Raw genomic sequence first — 18,537 nt, forward strand, 5'->3', positions numbered from 1 at the left:
ATAAATTTCATTGTTTCTCTTGGTTTATATTTTTGATGATATGAGCACATTTTTGTTTTATTTTTATTTTTTATTTTTATGTGAATCATATTGAAAATGGCATACATTCAGACTGTGCTTGGTGCCCTCTCCCACACCCAACTTCCCCTTCCCCCCTCCCATCAGTGAGTGACCAGGTTTACCATGCTACCTTCATACTTTTACACATATTCGAATATAGTTCCTCCATTATCTCTTGTTTTTAAAAGACTTGGTGTTACTGATTATATCTTGAGAAATTAATATTCCAACATCCTCCTTTAAGGCAGCAAAGATCTTTTAAGTGAATGGGAGAGGTTGTTCATACTTGAAAGATAGGGGAACATTTTAATAGCAAATTGAAACACTTAGAATTCAATTGCTTTTCTCCATTGAGGTTTCCTAATACTTGCACCTCTTCTTTTTTTTTTTCTCTTCTTTCTCACAGCAAACCTTGAAGAAGAAATGGGTGGAGTTTAGGTCTCTGCAGTTACAGGAACAGCGCCTGCTTCATGGTAAATACAATTTCCTGCTCAGAAACTGCATTAACATTTCATCACTTCAATATTTCAGCCTCTATATTATCTTAAAATTATTGTCATTATAAGTTTTTTCAAGCACCAATCAGGAATGCTAGTCTGTTTCTTGGCCAACACTGGAGCGACCTTTGTACTTGGAGGAGAGTGAGTGGAGTCACACCTGCTTCTTTATATACATAACTCACACATACACAAGCACACATATGCATGCACTTGCAAGAAGTGTCTGGAAATTTTAGCAGAGCAGAAGGGAAAATTTTCCTACTCTTTGACTACTTCAGCAAATCACCTAAATCCCTGAAGGTGATCCTGGCTTAGGGGGTGTGTAGCTCTCAGAAGCGGGTGAAGCTGCATGCGTACACACTTGTTAGGTAGGGTTCCTACCATCTGTTCAGACTGCTAAGCTACATTTATGCAGAGATGTCCTTTTTCATGGGTCCCTGGACCAAGACAGACATGTGGAAGGTTATCAGTAGAGTGAGCGCACAGCGGTTGCCATCCTGTGCGTTCTGAAGGGCAGCTGAGCTCTCCTCTCTGCTGTGCTACTGATGTAGCCTGAAGAATGAACTTTTATATACAGTTCACCGAAACCACTAGCTGTGTGGGTGGGAAATACACATTGTTTCTTCTTTAGATAACACTAAACTCACATCTCCATAACCCAGAATAGGTTAAAAGTGATCGTTACTTTGCAGAAAAAAATACAATTTTTAAAAATTTTAATTGATATATAAAAATGTTTTTATACATGTTTGCATTGTATACTGTTTAAATCAGGCTATTTCTCCCTTCTCAAACATTTAGTGTTTCTTTGTTGTAAAAGTATTCAAAATCTTTTCTCCTAGCTTTTGGGAATACACAGCACATTATTGTCATCTCCTGTCACCCTACTATGAGGTAGCACACCAGAGCAGCTTGTTCTCATATAACTATTACTTACTGCCCGTTGATTACCCTTCCCCCACTGTCTTTTTCTTCTCCTTATTCTTTACAACCTCTACCCTTCTACTCTTTTTCTTTCTTTCTTTCGTTCTTTCTTTCTCTTGTGGTACTGGGGATGGAACCCATTCTACCTCTGAGCTATATCCCCAGCCCTATTTTTTAAATTCTTTTTATTTTGAAACAGAGTCTCACTGAGTTGCAAAAGGCCTCATTAAGTAGCTGAGGTTGGTCCCGAACCCTGATCCTCTTGTCTCAGCCTCCCAAATGCTGGGATTATAAGTGTGAGGCACCACGCCCGGCTTTACCATTCTAGTCTCAAATGAGCAACTTTTTATATTCCTATGTGAATGAGATCATGTTGTACTTATCTTTCTGTGCCTAGTATATTTTGCTTAACATAATGATCTCTAGTTCCACCCAAGTTGTCATAAATGGCAGAATTTCATTCTTTTCTAGGACTGGATAATATTCCATTGTATTGATGCATTACATTTTTTCCTCCTCCATTCATCTGTTGATGGACACTTGGGTTGTTTCCATTTCCTGGTGATTGCAATAAACATTGGGCCACGGATGTCTTTTTTACTTACTGATTTCCTTTGGATACATTCATAGTTGTGGAGTAATGAGATTATAGGATATGATATTTTGTTACTGATTTTTTGAAGAACCTTCATACTGTCTTTCATAAATTTTGTACTAATTTGCATTCCCATCATTGGTATACAAGGGTTCCTTTTCTTCACATCTTTACCATTGTTATCTTTTTCTCTTTGGCTATATCTCACTGAGGTTTTGACTTGCATTTCCCTGATGACTAAAGATATTGAGCATTCATTTTTTTTCCATATTCCTGTTGACCATTTTTATGTCTTCTTTTGAGAATGTCTATTTAGATATATTGCCCATTACTTATTTTTACTTATTTTTTGTAGTGCTGAGGGTTGAAACCAGGAGTATTCTACCTCCAAGCTACATTCCAGCTGTTTTTTCTTTTGTAATTTGGAAAAGCCTTACTAAGATGTTGAGGCTGGCTTTGAATCTGCCATCCTTTCGAGTCTCAGCCTCTCAAGTATTGGGTGTCCAGTTGTGCATGACCATGTCTGGCTCACTGCCCATTGTTTAAATTCAGGTTATTTATTTGTTTGCCATTGAGTTTTAGTTGGTCTTTAATTTAAAAAGATACAGCTCAAATTTTAGGCACTAATTTATAGCTTAGAAGTTTGGATTGAAGTTCTTTTAAAAAGTAGATGTTTGAAACATGTACAAGTTATTTCTTTTTATGTTTTAGTTAATATTTTCAAAAATTATAAATGATTTTGGCTAGTCTACGTTTTGTTTGGGAGACAGAGATACAGAAACTTCTTTTCAGTCATATTATTTTAGCCACTTTTTGGCTTTCATAGACAGGAGGGTGTTTGTGAAGCCTTCACCCCAACTTCTATAGTATCTGGAATGTTAGGTGAATGCTGGCAGTCCTCGAGTTCTACAAGAATCACTTTCTACAGACACTATCCTGAGGTCAGGGTCTGCATAAAGTAATTTTTGTACATTTTTCAAAAGGTTGAAGGAGTTTTTAATTTTTTTTTCTTTTTTAGAACTATTGTAAGCATTCAGAGCATGGCATTCTACAAGGCGATTGCTTATAGAATCAAAGGAAATTTATCAGCTTATTGTATGATGAAATAGTGTAGGTTGTATTAGCAAAAAAAAAAAGATTGTTTACATCATCACACGAGCACAAAGGTGGCAGGAAGAAAAAAATTAGCACACACACACACACACACACACACACACACACACACCAGTTTTGAATGCCCAGTGTTCTAGTACTTTTCTGGAAACAGAGTTACATTTTCATCATGCTTTTCTGAGGCCAGTATTATAAGTCCTTTCTTCTTTTAGCAGCATACCAACTAGCTCAAATAGTTCAGAAACAGGTGGTGTATGGACAGGAAGTTGGCAGGTGATTAACATCTGATTTTTTTTTTTGAGGGTCTTGGGATGGAACCCAGAGGCATTTGACCTCCAAGCTTCGCCCCCTGCCCTATTTTTTATTTTTTATACTAAGTTATGGAGGGCCTCGCTAAGTAGATGAGGCTGTCTGCGAACCACGATCCTCGGTCTCAGCCTCCCAAATGCTGGGATTACAAGCATGTGCCGCCATGCCCGGTTAACATTTGAGTTTTAAGAGCCCAGATACAGGTTATGAAGGGTGAATAAAAAAAATTATCTAAACAAACAAAATTCAGTTTCTTCAAGAAAATTATTATGTATTTGTTGTCAAAGATGCTAAGTATAATTCTATATACTAAGGGCATTTTAGTATCCCACAATAAAACTTGGACTATTAAAGATAGAAGACATATTTTATTTTATAAATCCTTTCTGCTCTAAGCAACTTAGATTTCTCTGATTTATAACTGTATGTTCACAGCTGCTTTAAATGATTTTATAGCTTGAATAGAAGGATAGGAGACGAAGAAAGCTGAGGTTGTTCAATGGAAGAGCTACATACGAATATGTGTAATAGCATAAATACAACATGACTAACCTGGACACTCTATTGGTGGGGAGGGTAGTGGAGGGGGAAGGGCATGAAACACAATGTAAATGTACACCACTCTCAATATGTTTCACTTATAAAAAATAAAAATTAAATTAAAAAATAAAAATAGCAGACTTTAAAAAAATAAATGGTTTTATAATGATTTTACAATTATTTTAAAAAGAGAATAACTAAGAATCAGAGGAACTAAATGAAGAAAATCCTTAAGATAGCAATTCTTCAAGTATCTGTTTGTCCTAACCCCATTTCTGTGAGAATTTTAAAGAAAGGGTCCCGAGCCACTTCAGCTTAAAAAATATTCTTTCAGAGATTCACAAGTAACATCGACATACTGTCAGTAGGGACGAACTGTTCTTTCATGAAGAATGTAAACTTTCTGTCACTATAAACTGAAATAATCAACTTGTAAGGAGAAAAGTTTTATGTTGGCTCACAGTTGTGGAAGTTTGAGTCTATCATGAGTTATCTGGTCCTGTGGTGGCGCATTATGGTGGAACAAAACCCTTCTCCTCACAACTGGGAAGTGCAAGAGAAGAGGAAGAGACCAGGATCTCATAGTCCAATTGGAGAACCTGGCCCGCTTACCTAAAATCTCCCACCAGGTCCAGTCACTTATTCGTGTTCGTCAAAGTTCAGGGAAAACAGTCGTGTGTTTCTGAAAGAGAAATTTTGGTGTATTTGCAATGACTAATGATCAGGTCCAATCCATAACTGACTTTGTTTTCTGTGTTCCAGGTGACGCAGGTAACTGCCCAAGTTTAGAAAACATGGACATGGATGACTTGTCTTTGTTTGGAACCCTGCCGGGGCTAGGTGCAGCCCTCGCCGACCGGAATCGATTGTCCAGCGAGAGCAGCTGTAAGAGCTGGCTGAGCTCCATGACCGTGGACAGCGAGGACGGCTACCACACCAGCTTGTCGGAGGACTCCAGCAGGGGCGCCTTCAGCCGGCAGACCAGCACCGACGACGAGTGCTTCCTCTCCAGGGATGGGGACGACTTCCTGGGGAAGGCTTCAAGGAGGAACCGGAGCATCAGCGCCACCAGCAGCGGCTCCATGTCCCCCTTGTGGGACAGCAATTACTCAAGCATGTTTGGGACTCTTCCTCGGAAAAGCAGAAGGGGAAGTGTGCGGAAGCAACTCTTGAAATTCATCCCTGGCCTTCACCGAGCTGTGGAAGAGGAAGAGAGTCGCTTTTGATGGGCTATAGCGCCCTTTCTTGCTAGTTTATTATTTAACAATCATTTTTAGATGCTCCTAGATCAACTCCACCCAACTTAATGGGAAAGTACAGATGGACTGCAAAACCGAAGTCAAATTTCACAGCAATGGCTGGGCATGGTGGCACACGCTTGTAATCCCAGCATTCAGGAGGCTGAGACCAGAGGATCGCAGTTCACGGACAGCCTCAGCTACTTAGTGAGGCCCTCTGCAACTTAGTGAGACCTTGTTTCAAAATAAAGAATAAAAAATAGGGCAGGGAGGTCAATGCTCCTGGGTTCCATCTCCAGACCCCCCCCCCCCCACCCAAATTTCACAGCAATGGTGACCTTTATTTTTGTGTGTGGTACTAGAGATTGAATCTGAGGATATTCTACCTTTGAGCTACACCTCTGGCTCTTTTTAATTTTTATTTTGAAACAAGGTCTTGCTGAGTTGCTGAGGCGAACCTCAAACCTGCAGTCCTCCTGTCTCTGGGATTACAGGTGTGTACCACCCTGTTCCAAGTATTTAAATTATTCAATTATTATTTTTGCTTCCCAAATCATTTTCTAACCAGAGAAACTCAAGTTCTAAGCAGACATTAGAAAAATTAAGTAATAAGTAATCTGACAAATGAATACAAGTGTCTCATCATTCTAATGCTGCCTATGAAAACATGGATAATATTTACTTACCAGATTATGCACATGAGAAATTAAGAACTTTTTGGAAGAGTCAAGTGTGAACAGGTTGTGGCAGAATATAATTATCTGGGCTGCCTTCCATGGATAAATTTTAAAACCATATATTTGTTCAATATCCTCTGGGAACCTTAGTAATGAGCAATTCTGAATGTTTTTTTTTCCCTCAAGTTTTTAAAAGGTTGTTAAAAGCAAAGATGATCATCAGCCTTTCCTCACATACATTGTAAAAATAAAGCAGGGAGTCTAAAATGTAATAATTAGAAAGTTAAGCTTTGTAATAACCCTTGAAAGCTAGGGTCTGAGATGGGTAATGTGGAAGATTATAAAAAGGTCTTTTTTATAGGAAGTCTAACCAAGTAGGTGGGAATCTCATTCTTCTTGCCCAATTGAATTCTCATTTTGTCTCAACATTGATGACAAAATCTAGAATTCTTAGGATCCTGCAGCTTTGTGATTATTATTATTATTTGTTGTAAATGACTGAAATCCAAAGAGTGAGAGTTGGGAAAAATTTTCTTCCTGTATATATTTTTCTACATTATCTATCACTGTATAGTTATCACTGCACTACTCATCTATGTGTATTGCATTACTTTTAGCTTTTTAATCATGTTTTACTTTATTCATTCTTCATTAAAGGCCATGGTTCCTTTGTTCTGGTTATATAGTTGCTTGTTACCTATATTATTAAGTAAATAATCCGGACTATGTGCTAAATAGTACTTACTGATTTTAAGCTGTGGTGTGTGTGTGTGTGTGTGTGTGTGTGTGTGTGTGTGTGTGTGTGTGTTACGTTTGGGATAAATACAGATAGGTGATTTTAAGTGGACCTGCTACAATTACATAAACTTCAGATTTATCCGCAGAATGAGTCATTTGAGATAAAAGTGTGGGCTAAGAAAGCATGTAGATTAAGAAATAAATAACAAAGTACAAAAAGGTTTGTAGGTGGGCCCTGCTTTCTGTTGACTCTTTGATCTCCCTGACATCCAGTGAAATCTGCATGCAAGTCGCTCAGATGGAAGGCACCTTCCACAGGTGTGATCTCAACCTTGCCTGCTCTTTACTGAGTGCCTAGAGGCCCTGAGACATTTTACACATGATCTTGGGATACAGAGAAGAAGGCAGCAATTCAGAGACATTCTCATCATCATAGGACTACTCAGTGGCAGGGCCGAAACTGCCATCCAGGTTTTCCTAACTCTAGCCTATCCTCTTAGTCTCTCTAGACATCACTTGCTTTTTTTGTTGTTGTTTCTTTGTAGTTACCACCACAGTACTTTTTATTCTTCTGACAGGAAAACTAAAAATACAAATAAATTCAAATAATAGGTACTCATAAATAAGCACATTGTCTTTGGTACATAGAAAAACAAACATTGGGGTGATACTCCTGGAGACTGTTAGCAAATTCGGAGATAGGGCACATTAAGACCTAGCCTACATGGTTAACAAAGTACTAATTTTTAGCAAGAGCTTAAAAACCAGTAACAGTACAGCTTGAATTGCTATATCTCATCATACTCTAGAATTATCATGTCAAAATCAGCTTACATGAATGCAACATGTCCTATTAACCCTATTTCACAAATTTCAGGAGAAAGAAATATACTTATTTTAGGAAAGATGACTTTAAGATTGTTTACAAGAAATACTGAGGGAAATACTGAAGTCACCCAGGAAAATGCGTCATTTGCCTTGCCTGTGGCTGTGATCCAGAAGTGTGATGCTTCTGTAAGACAGTAAATGTCACAAGAAAAAGAGGGACAGGGGAGGGCCAGAGCAAGTAGCAGTCTAGTCCGCGCTATTAAGAGTCAGAGTAGAGTTAGGTCTAGGTTCTGAGAACAAAGCAAAACTGGTTAACCAAGGTACAGGAAGTAAGGGTGTGTTCTGTTTTGTGTGTTCACAGGCTGCTTTGCGGAAATGTGGGTAAGTTACTCATAGCACAGCTCTTCAGCCTCACCTGATCTAAGTGGGTTCTAGAAGAATCCTCTGCCGTAAAGTGATTCACAAGGATATCATTTATGAGGGAAAGAATTGAAAAACAATTCGTATGTTTTTATCCCAAAGTTGTCATGTAATAATGGTGAATTATATGACTTCGTCATGAAAATGTGTTTTACAGAATGGCATATGATAAACCAAATATGAGTCAAGTATTTGGGAATTACTTTATCGTGTGGCTGGAGAAACAGTACCCTGTCAAACAGGTGGAAAATTTATTATTTGAAATTAATTTTTATCCATCATTTTCTACATGACAATACTTTTACATTTTTGGTACATGATAAAAAAGTATTAAAATCCCAGTTTGAAATGAAGAAATAAAAATGAACACAGTTTATGTATACTGATCACAAGTTGTAAGTATTTATGAACGTATATCAACTAAGTATAGTAAATAATCCATATCTATATTAAGCCTTTCAGAGGATTGCTACTTTATATCTATTTCCTCACAAAAGTATAGACTATAAAAATCAAAATTTAATACTTTTCTGAAGTAATTCTATCCTTCAGCAAAAGGGAAATTTTCTCAATGAGATGACTGTTTTAGAAGCAGATTTTAGTTTTTTAAATCGGATAACCTCTTGATATTTCATTGAAGCCACTTAAAGGCATTATCTAATTAATTGAAACTTTGAAGCATGAATTCACTCTCTATTGTTGTTTAACAAATTACTCAAACTTAGAGGCCTAACTGGTGTTTGTTTTCTTCCAAGTTTCTGAGAGTATGGAATCTAGACACAGGTTATCCAGGTCTGCTTGGGTCTCACGGAGTTACAATCAAGGGGTTTCCCAGATTGAACTCTTACCCCGAGTCACCTGAAAGTTTGGCTGGGGAAAGATCCACATTTAAGTTATTCTGTTCTCAGAATGACTTCTTATGGTCATACAATTCATGACAGTTTACTGTGTGTGTGTGTGTGTGTGTGGGTGTGTGTGTTTGTGTGATACTAGGGATTGAATCCAGGGGATTTCTACCTCTGAGATACATCCTTACCCCTTTTTAATTTTTTATCTTGACACGTCTTCCTGCGTTGCCGAGGATCTCACTAAGTTGCTTGGGCTGGCCTTGAGCCTGGAATCCTCTTGTCTCAGCCTCCTAAATACTGGGAATACAGGTATGCTAAGACAGAGTCTTAAAGCAATGTAATCATAGAGGTGATGTCCCAAACTCTTTGCCATTTAAAAGAATGTGATCACTGAAGTGGATTCCCATCACATTCGGCATATAATATAACACAATCATGTGTGTGGCATCCCATCAATTCTGCTGTGCAGCAGAACATGATGGTGGGAGGCACAGACTATCAAATGTGCCATATTCTGTTTGCTGGAAGTCATAGGCCCTGCACTCAAGAAGCAGGAATTGGACAAATATATGAACACCAAGGTGAGGATAGTGAACTGCACTGAAGTCTGTAACACCATTCAAGAAGTTCACAAACTGAACACTATAAATACATTGAGTTTTCTTTAAACCCCTTGAATAAAAATACATGGGGAATATTACATTCTTAATTTTTATATAAAAATAGAATTAAGAGCGATTGAAGGTTTGAAACCAGCACAGAGTAATTTAGCAAGACCTTTTTAAAAATAAATTTAACCTTTTTAAAAAATAAAAATAAGACCTTTTTTAAACTAAAAGGGCTGGGGATGTAGCTCAGAGGTAGAAGCCCCCCCCCCTCCAGTTCAATCCCCACTACTGCCACACACACACACACACACACACACACTATATATATATATATATATATATATATATATATATATATATATATACATAGTGTGTGTGTGAGAGATATCTATATGGGAAACTAGATAATGCTGATAAAAGAAACCAAGAAAAGTCTAAATTATTTTTAGAGATTGGAAGACTCAATAGTTTTAAAATGCCATTTATTCCCAACTTAATCTATAGTCAGTACAATCCAGTCAAATGCCAGCAAGCTACTTTATAGACATCAAAAAAGTGATTCTAAAATTTATATAAAAAGTAAAAATTTTTAATTCTAAAAATTTTAGAATCAAAGGAAAGTATTTCATGCATAATAATTCTATTTTAGTTGAAATATTTGTTTCCCATGGGAATATTGGTTAAAATAGGCGACAAAATACTGAGAAAAAAACAAAGTTGGAAAACATCACAACACCCTCTTTCAGAAAAAATCTCAACACCGTCTTTTAAGAGTTACTATAAAGCTAAAATCAATGCAAAACGGTACTGGTGAAAGAGTAGACATATGAATCAGCAGAATGAAATGGGGAACCCAGAAACAGAACACACAAATATAGTGCATTAATCTTTGACAAAGAAGTAATGCTAATAAAAAGAAAGAATAGTTTTTTTTTTAAACAGGTAATTCAACATATACATGTTTTAAAATGAATCACAAGCATAAATGTAAAACACAGAAGTATAAAACATAGGAGACAGTCTAGATTTTCTACGGTTTGATGGTGCATTTTTAGTTACATCAAAAGGAAAATTCATGAAAGAATAAGTTGAAATATTGGAGTTTATTAAAATGAAAAACTTTTGTTTTGTGGAAGGTACTAAGACAATCAAAAGATATGCCACAAATAGCTAAAATAGGAATAAAATATTTTATTTTGTTATCAAGACATAAAAGCCATGACAGATCTTAAATGCATGTTGCTAAGTGAAAGAAGCTGAAATGAAAAGGCTATATACTGCATAATTCTCTCTGTATGAAGGACCAATCCTATGGCATTAGTAGAGACATTAATGATTTTCTAGGATTAGGGAGTGGGGAGAGGCCAGAGAGAGCTGAACAGGGGACATATTGGTGAATTTTATACCATGATTAACTATTCTGCATGCTATCATAATTTTGAATACATGACATCAAGTATTTATCAAATACATAGAATTTTAAAGCACAAAGAGTTTTCCTTAATGCCTGAAAATTAACAAATGCCTATGTAGGGGGTTGGGAATCCCAGGATGGAATGCAGAATAAAATAAAACAATCTAACTGTTGTACAAGTATATGAAGAAACCTACTTAACAGGATGGCTGATTTAAGTAATATTAGAAATTTTAGAATTAAAGGAAAGTAAATCATACATAATAATTCTATTTTAGTTGAAATATTTGTTTCCTATGGGAATATTGGTCAATAAATTCACTGCTTCTGTGCATTTATACTGGATTTGAAGAGTTAATAAATAAATGGCTATTGATAGTAGTAAAATTTCTCACTGTTGGTTTAGGAAGAGGCATCAATGAGATAATGGATCAATTAAAGACATCAGTATGTGCTCCATGTTAGCTCCATAATGATACAAATGATTATATACAGTAATATTTATTGACATGTATATATACATACTTTAGTATACACACATACATTCCCCCACTCTGTCAGCTGAAAGGGCCAATGACACCTAGTAACGATAAGAAGACTTAACGCCTAGATCTTGGTTTATGATACCTCTCCAATAAAAGAAGCCAAAGTTTCTTGAGAAATGGCTAATTCTAAGACTGGAGTGGGAACTGTAGAAGAACTAACAGCATTTTATAATTCCAGAATATAAGTATGTATTTAAAAAATTATAAAGATGGGGATATGTCATAGGGATGCAGAAGACACCTGAAAGACCTCAATGGCCAAAGATGGAACAGTTTGAGCAATAAATAAAATAATTACAACCCAAAATACAAAATAAACATCCATTCATGAGTCTGTACTTATAGAAATAAATGATTTAATAAATAATAAGTGTGAGTTGAGACAAATCTCTTGTGAAGATGACTTCCAAGTAATCTATATAGCTATGTTACCTGTAAGGAGGCAGAGCTTAACTCCACATACCTTAAGTGTAGGCTGAGCATGGTAATGTCTTTCCAAAAAGCATAGTACTGAAAAGGGTTGAGGTGGGGAGACTAGCTTTACAGTAGTTTCCTGACAAGTACTACCTCAGCCAGGTGGTCAAGCTCAACATCCATAGAGAAAGGTCATGTTGATAATATGTATGCTTCATAGTGTGTAGAAAGAATGACACTTTACTTGGTCTATCCTCTTTCCCCAAGCCTATGTCCTAAGTCTAATTATAAGTAAAACATCAGATAAATCCCAATTAGGAGACATTCTATAAAATCAACTAGTACTTCCCTAAACCATCAAAATCATAAAAATAAGTAGTCTGAAAATCTGTCAGTCATGACCAACCTGAGACAAGACGACTGGATATAATGTGGTTTTCTGGATCACATCCTGGAACAGAAAAGGGAATTAGGTAAAAAAGAGTTCTGAATGAAGTGTGGACTTCAGTTAATGAGTTGATGTTGGTTCATTACTGTGACAAATGTACTGTAATAATATAAAATGTTAATAATAGAAGAAACTGGGTGCAAAGTATTGGAGCAATATGCTATCTTTGCAATTTTTCTGTAAACATAAAACTGTTCTAAAATGAGGTATACTAAAAATAAATACACTTAAATTGACCAAAAACAATAAAAAAGAAGGCACGGAAACTGTAGTAAACTGACAAAATATTAAAGTTAATTGGGAAGATCTTAATAAATACAAGTGGTTTTTATTTTGAAAACATTGGAGGACTTATAGTTTCTGGTCAGGCACATAAGGAATTTAGAAGTCAACATTCTGTCCTCACAAGTGGAAAACTGAACAAATGGAGATCAACAACTATTCCAAGATCCATCAGAGAAGTGAGGTTCAGGGCAAACACTGTGTCTACTTGGAGAGAGATAGGCAAATGGAGAGAATCCCAAGTTACTAGAGCAGAGGTCATAGCAGACACCTCTGCGAAAACAAATGCCAAGGTAGGAAGTCCTGAACTGTAATCCACAAATTGCTGGAGATTCACAGTGGACACATCTGAGAGTTAAAAACTTCAGAAATAACAGTCATGGGGGGGGGTCCCCATACTTTGTGAATTTTACCCCCAGATTCTCAGAGTAAATAACAGGAGAAAAATTTATCATGCTTTCAGAAGAGGGGAAATACAATTGTTATTTATTATTATTATTATTTTTGTGTGTGTGTGGTACTGAAGACTTGAACTGAGGGGCATTTTACCTCTGAGCTACAACATCAGCCGTATTTTATTTTATTTTTTAAATTTTGAAACAGGGTTTCACTAATTGACTGAGGGCCTTGTTAAGTTGTTGAGTCTGTTCTCAAACCTGCTATCCTCCTGTCTCAGCCTCTTAAATACTGGAATTATGGTGCATGTCATCACACCTGGTGAAGCATAACTATTTAAATACATTGGAGCATTATGTTCTTTTTAACATGTCTGTAATACTAATACTTGGGAGGCTGTAGCAGGAGGCCACTGCATGGTAATTTAGTGATATCCTGTTCCTAAAAACAAACAAACTAACAAGCAAACAAACAAACAAATAAATAAATACAAAGATCTGAGAGTGTAGCTTAATGGTAGAATGACCTTGGGTTCAATCCCCAGTACTCACCTGCCCCCCACAAAGATGCAGAAAAAAAGTGTTTCAGTACATTTTATGGTAAAAAAAAAATACCCTTCCTAACAAAGTAATAAGAAGTTGTATTAAATTTCCTCCAAAATAATAAAAGTCATATATAAAAAAACCATAGCTAACACTATTCTCATAAGAAAAAAAGAGGACTTCCGGGAAGATGGCGACCGAGAAAAGCGGGGCTTAAGAGCCCCGCTAACAACCAATCTCCATTACCACAAAATCAGCGCCTTTCATAGCCAGAAAACACCATCACCAGAGAAACAAAAAAATCACCAGGCTCCAGAGAGAAAGCGGACTGAGAACAGAGCCACAGACACGGCAGCAGCGCTTTACTGCTGGAGGCAGCGGGGAGTTCACCGGACGGCTACAGCAAGCCGAGGTGAGCCACTGCGGAACAGCCAGGCGGGATTTCTCGGCGAAGGAACATCTAAAGCTCCCAGTGGCTGAGCTCAGCACACGCTGCAGGGATTCAGAGTGGAAATCAAAACCAAGAAGAAAAACACCAGTCCCACGGCCGAGAGTGTAGCAGCGGCGCCATATTGCCACCGGTGGCAGCAGCACCGAATTCAGTGAAGCCAGTACAGCTACATCTGCGTACTCAAGAACAGTGAGTCAAATTGCGGGCCACAGAGGAGAAATCCCAGTACTGTACTCCCTGGGACTTGACCCAGTGGGGGAGTGGCGGTGGCAGAGATATCACACCATAGGAGAACGTGCAACCTGGCACCCCCCACAGTCTAAAGCAGCCTCTATCGACTCTGGGTCGGAGACTCTGTGATACAACCCAGTAAAGGAGTAGTGGGATCTGAGATACTACTGACTCGAGATCCAGAACACCTTAAGTGAAGTCATAGTTACCCAAGGGAAGAACCCAGAGAAGGCACAAACTTCCAAAATCATGGGAAAGAGGAATAACACTGGAGCAATGAATGCCCACAACATCAGAACCCGATAAAACAGAAAATCAGAGATTTCTAGAAGATCAAATCAGGAAAATAACTGTAGAAATAATAGAGGTGCTTCGAAAAGAACTCAGAGAGAGCCAAAAAGAGATAAAGGATGCAATTAATGAAGTAAAGGCCTCAATTCAAAGCACAAACAACCGATTAGACCACATGGAGAACAGAATCTCGCTCTTAGAAGATGATCATTCCAAAAATGAACGCATAGTTTCTAATCTAGAAGAAAATATCCGACAGCAGGAATCTGACATTGAAGAAATATGGGCCCATTTTAAGAGAGCTAACCTAAGAATAATTGGAATAGAGGAGGGAAAAGAAAGTGAAACCAAAGGGATCAACAATCTCTTCAAGGAAGTAATAGCAGAAAATTTTCCAGACATAAAGCAAGAGGTTGATACACAGGTCCAGGAAACTTATAGAACTCCCTTTAGACAGGATCGGAGAAGAGGATCCCCACGCCACATAATTGTCAAAATGACCAATGTGGAAGCCAAGCAGAGAATCTTAAAGGCAACTAAAGCAAAGGGCCAAGTGACATTCAGAGGCAAACCAATTAGAATCACTCCAGACTTCCCAAATCAAGTTATGAGAGCCAGAAGAGCTTGGAGTAACAATTTCCCATTTCTGAAAGAAAACAACTTCCAGCCCCAAATTTCCTACCCAGCAAAACTTTCTATCAAATTAGATGGAGAAATAAGAAGCTTCCATGACAAACAGAAACTGAAGGAATTTATGTCTTCAAAACCAGCACTAGAGAAAATACTCAAAGAGATTAACTACAAAGAAGAAATAGGTAACACACTCCAGAACTAGAGAAACAAGATTTTCCATCCAACAGACAACTAAGATTGGTTATCTGTGGAGATTCATTATTTATGTTAGTCTTTTACCTATCTCTAAAGGGTATTGTTTGCCTTTATTGTTGTTAATTTTTAGGATTTCTAGTTGGAATATTAATATACCTTCAGATATAGCATTTGGAAATATTTTATCCCATTCTATTAGTAACTGTTAACTCTGTTTACATTGTCTTTGGATATACAATATTTTTTAGGGAGTTTGTATACTCTTCTGTTGTCTGTGCCTTTGAAATCATATCCAAGAAATCACTGCCAATATCAATGTTGTGAGGTTTTATGACCCAGATTTTCTCCTAAAAGTTTATAGTCTTAAGATTTATATTTAGGTCTTTTATCTATTTTGAGTTAATATTTGTATATGTGATTAGGTAAGGGTCCAATTTTATTCTTTTCCATGTAATTATTATTTTTCAACAATATTTAGTTAAAAGATTATTATTTCCACCACCAAATGTTCGTGGAAACCTTGTCAAAAATAACTTGACAATATAGGGAAGAATTTAGCTCTAGGCTTTTATTTAACTCCAATGGTTTATATATCTGCCTTTAGAATAGTACTACACTGTTTCAATTATTGTACCTTTATATGGTTTGAAATCAGAAAATATATATCTTCTAGCTTTGTTCTTTTTCAAGATCGTTTTGGGTATCTAGAGTTCATATTCCATATTAGGATAGATTTTTTTCTGAAAAATAAGTATATAAATATATGATAGTTTCACCTAAAAAATAGAAAAAAATATTCTCTGGTAAGAAAGAAAGTAAAAAGAAATATTGAAATGTTATCTTTAAGTCATCAAAAGCTTGGTATCAGACAAATGAAACTGTTATGAGATTATCATTTTTAATTTTGGATAAATTGCTATAATACTAGATGTCAACCACTAAGCCAAGCATGGGAGGGAGGGATGGGGAGAGAATGGGGTGGGGATCGGGTGGGGGCTGACTGGGCAATGTGTGCATGTATGTCTACAAAAGTTTGTATCCCACTATGATGTATGAATACAGTGCACCAATAAAAAAAAAAGAAAAAAAAAGAAAATTTATTCAATTTGGAAAGAGAAATGTTTTCAGATTACATGATTTCATTCAGACACACACACACACACACATACACACACACACACAGACCATAAAAATTGTTATCACTAATAAATATTCAGTAAAGTTGCAGGATATGAAATTAGCATGAAAATCAGTTGTGTTTCTATACACTAATGACAATTTAGGAAAACAATCCCATTTGTAATAGCACCAATAAGAATGAAATACCCAGAAATAAACTTAACAATGGAAATGGAAGACATGTATACTAAAACCCACAAAATACATAAAGTAAAAAAGACACAAATAGGGAAGCACGTCATATTCAAGGTCAAGAAGACTTCATATTCTTAAAATGTCCATATTGCCGGGCGTGGTGGCGCACGCTTGTAATCCCAGTATTCGGGAGGCTGAGATCTGGAGGATTGCGGTTCACAGACAGCCTCAGCTACTTAGTGAGGCCCTCTGCAACTCAGTGAGACCCGGTTTCAAAATAAAGAATAAAAAATAGGGCAGGGGGTGTAGCTCGGAGGTCGAATGCCCCTGGGTTCCATCCCCAGACCCGCAAAAAAAAAAAAAAAAAAAAAAAAAAAATGTCCATATTACTCAAAGCAGGTTATAGATTTAATGCAATTTTTATCAAAACCTAATGAGATCTTGTAAGGAAAAAGAAAAATATTTTAAAACTTGAATGGAGCCACAAAAGACTAGTTAAATAAAAGAATAGTTAAACCTTGAGAAAGAAAAACAAAGCTAGAGGTATCACGTATTCTGCTTTTAGTGTCTTTCTCCATATATATATATATATATATATATATATATATATATATATATATGTATATGGAAAAAATGCTCAACTTCTCTAACCTCAGGAAATGCATATTAAATATATATTACAGACCTAGAGTCATTCAAACAATGTGGCACTGGCATAAAGACAGACATACAGATCAATGGAACAGAATAGATAGCCCAGAAATACATTTACAAATATCTGGCCAAGTGAACTTCAACAAAGATGCCAAGAATACACATTGAAAAGAGAATAATCCTTTAAACAAATGGTGTCAGAAAAACTGGAAAACAACATGCAAAAAAAAAAAAAAAGGAATTGGACCCTTATCTTATATCACACACAAAAGTAAACTCAAAATGGATTATAGACTTTACTATGAGATGAGACGCTATAAAACTCCTGCAAAATAACAGAAAAAAGGCATCATGACATTTACTATGGCAATGATTTCACGGATGTGATGACACCAAAAGTGTAAATAACAAGAAAAGAATAAGCAATCTACATCCAATTAAAGAGCTTCTGCACATTAAAGGAAACAATCAGAAAGAAAAGCAACATATATACTGGGAGAAAATATTTGCAAACCATATATCTGATATGGAAGTTAATCTACAAAATGCACAAGGAATTCCTACAATGTAGTCTCAAAAATCAATCAATCAATCAATATAAAAATAATCCCTGATTTTAAAAAAATGGGCTTAAATCTTTAATAGGCACCAGTCAAAAGACATCATACAAACTATAAAAAGATATATGAAAAAAATGCTCAACTTCACTAACCTCAGGGAAATGCAAATTAAAATTGAAATCATAATGAGATATTACCTAACATCTATAATAATAGCGATTATCTAAACCCAACAACAAAAGGTGTTGTCAAGAATGTGGAGACACTGGAACTCTTGCACATGGTTGATAAAAAGGCAAAGTACAGTCACCATGAAAAGCAATATGGAGATTCTTCACAAAGGTAGTTCCATTTCTGGGTATTTATACAAAAGAATTGAAATCAAAATCTTGAAGGGATTTTAGCAGTCCTGTGTTTATTGCATAATTATTCAAAATAGTCAGAATGCTGAGACAACCTACATGTCCATTGACAGATGACTGGATAAAAATATGTGCTGCATACACACAATGGAATATTATGCCACCTTAAAAATAAGGAAATGCTGCAATATGTGACATGAATGAATCTGGGGGACATTATGCTAAATAAAATAAGTAATTCACAGAAAGATAAACATTGTATGATTCCAATGACATTTTAAAAATAGTCAAACTCATAGACTCAAAGAATGGAATGATGGTTGCCATGTTCTTCAGAAATGAGGACATGAAAGTTACCAATAAATGCACATAAAATTTTAGCCAGAAGAAATGAATAAGTACTGGAG

General features: G+C 36.3%; 1 protein-coding gene across 1 annotated transcript in view; it reads left to right on the forward strand.

Moving 5' to 3' along the window:
* Positions 1 to 5,267, forward strand: part of CYTIP (cytohesin 1 interacting protein) — a gene marked incomplete at both ends in the record, with an annotated part of 36,254 nt that extends 30,987 nt beyond the window's left edge. The window contains 2 exons of the mRNA XM_080688996.1: positions 467 to 533; positions 4,804 to 5,267. Coding sequence (XP_080545122.1) covers positions 467 to 533; positions 4,804 to 5,267 — 531 coding nt within the window. The remainder of the gene's footprint in view (positions 1 to 466; positions 534 to 4,803) is intronic.
* Between the last annotated feature and the right edge of the window lie 13,270 nt (positions 5,268 to 18,537).

This window comes from Muscardinus avellanarius (assembly GCF_963383645.1).
Source record: "Muscardinus avellanarius genome assembly, chromosome: 2".
Classification (NCBI taxonomy): domain Eukaryota; kingdom Metazoa; phylum Chordata; class Mammalia; order Rodentia; family Gliridae; genus Muscardinus; species Muscardinus avellanarius.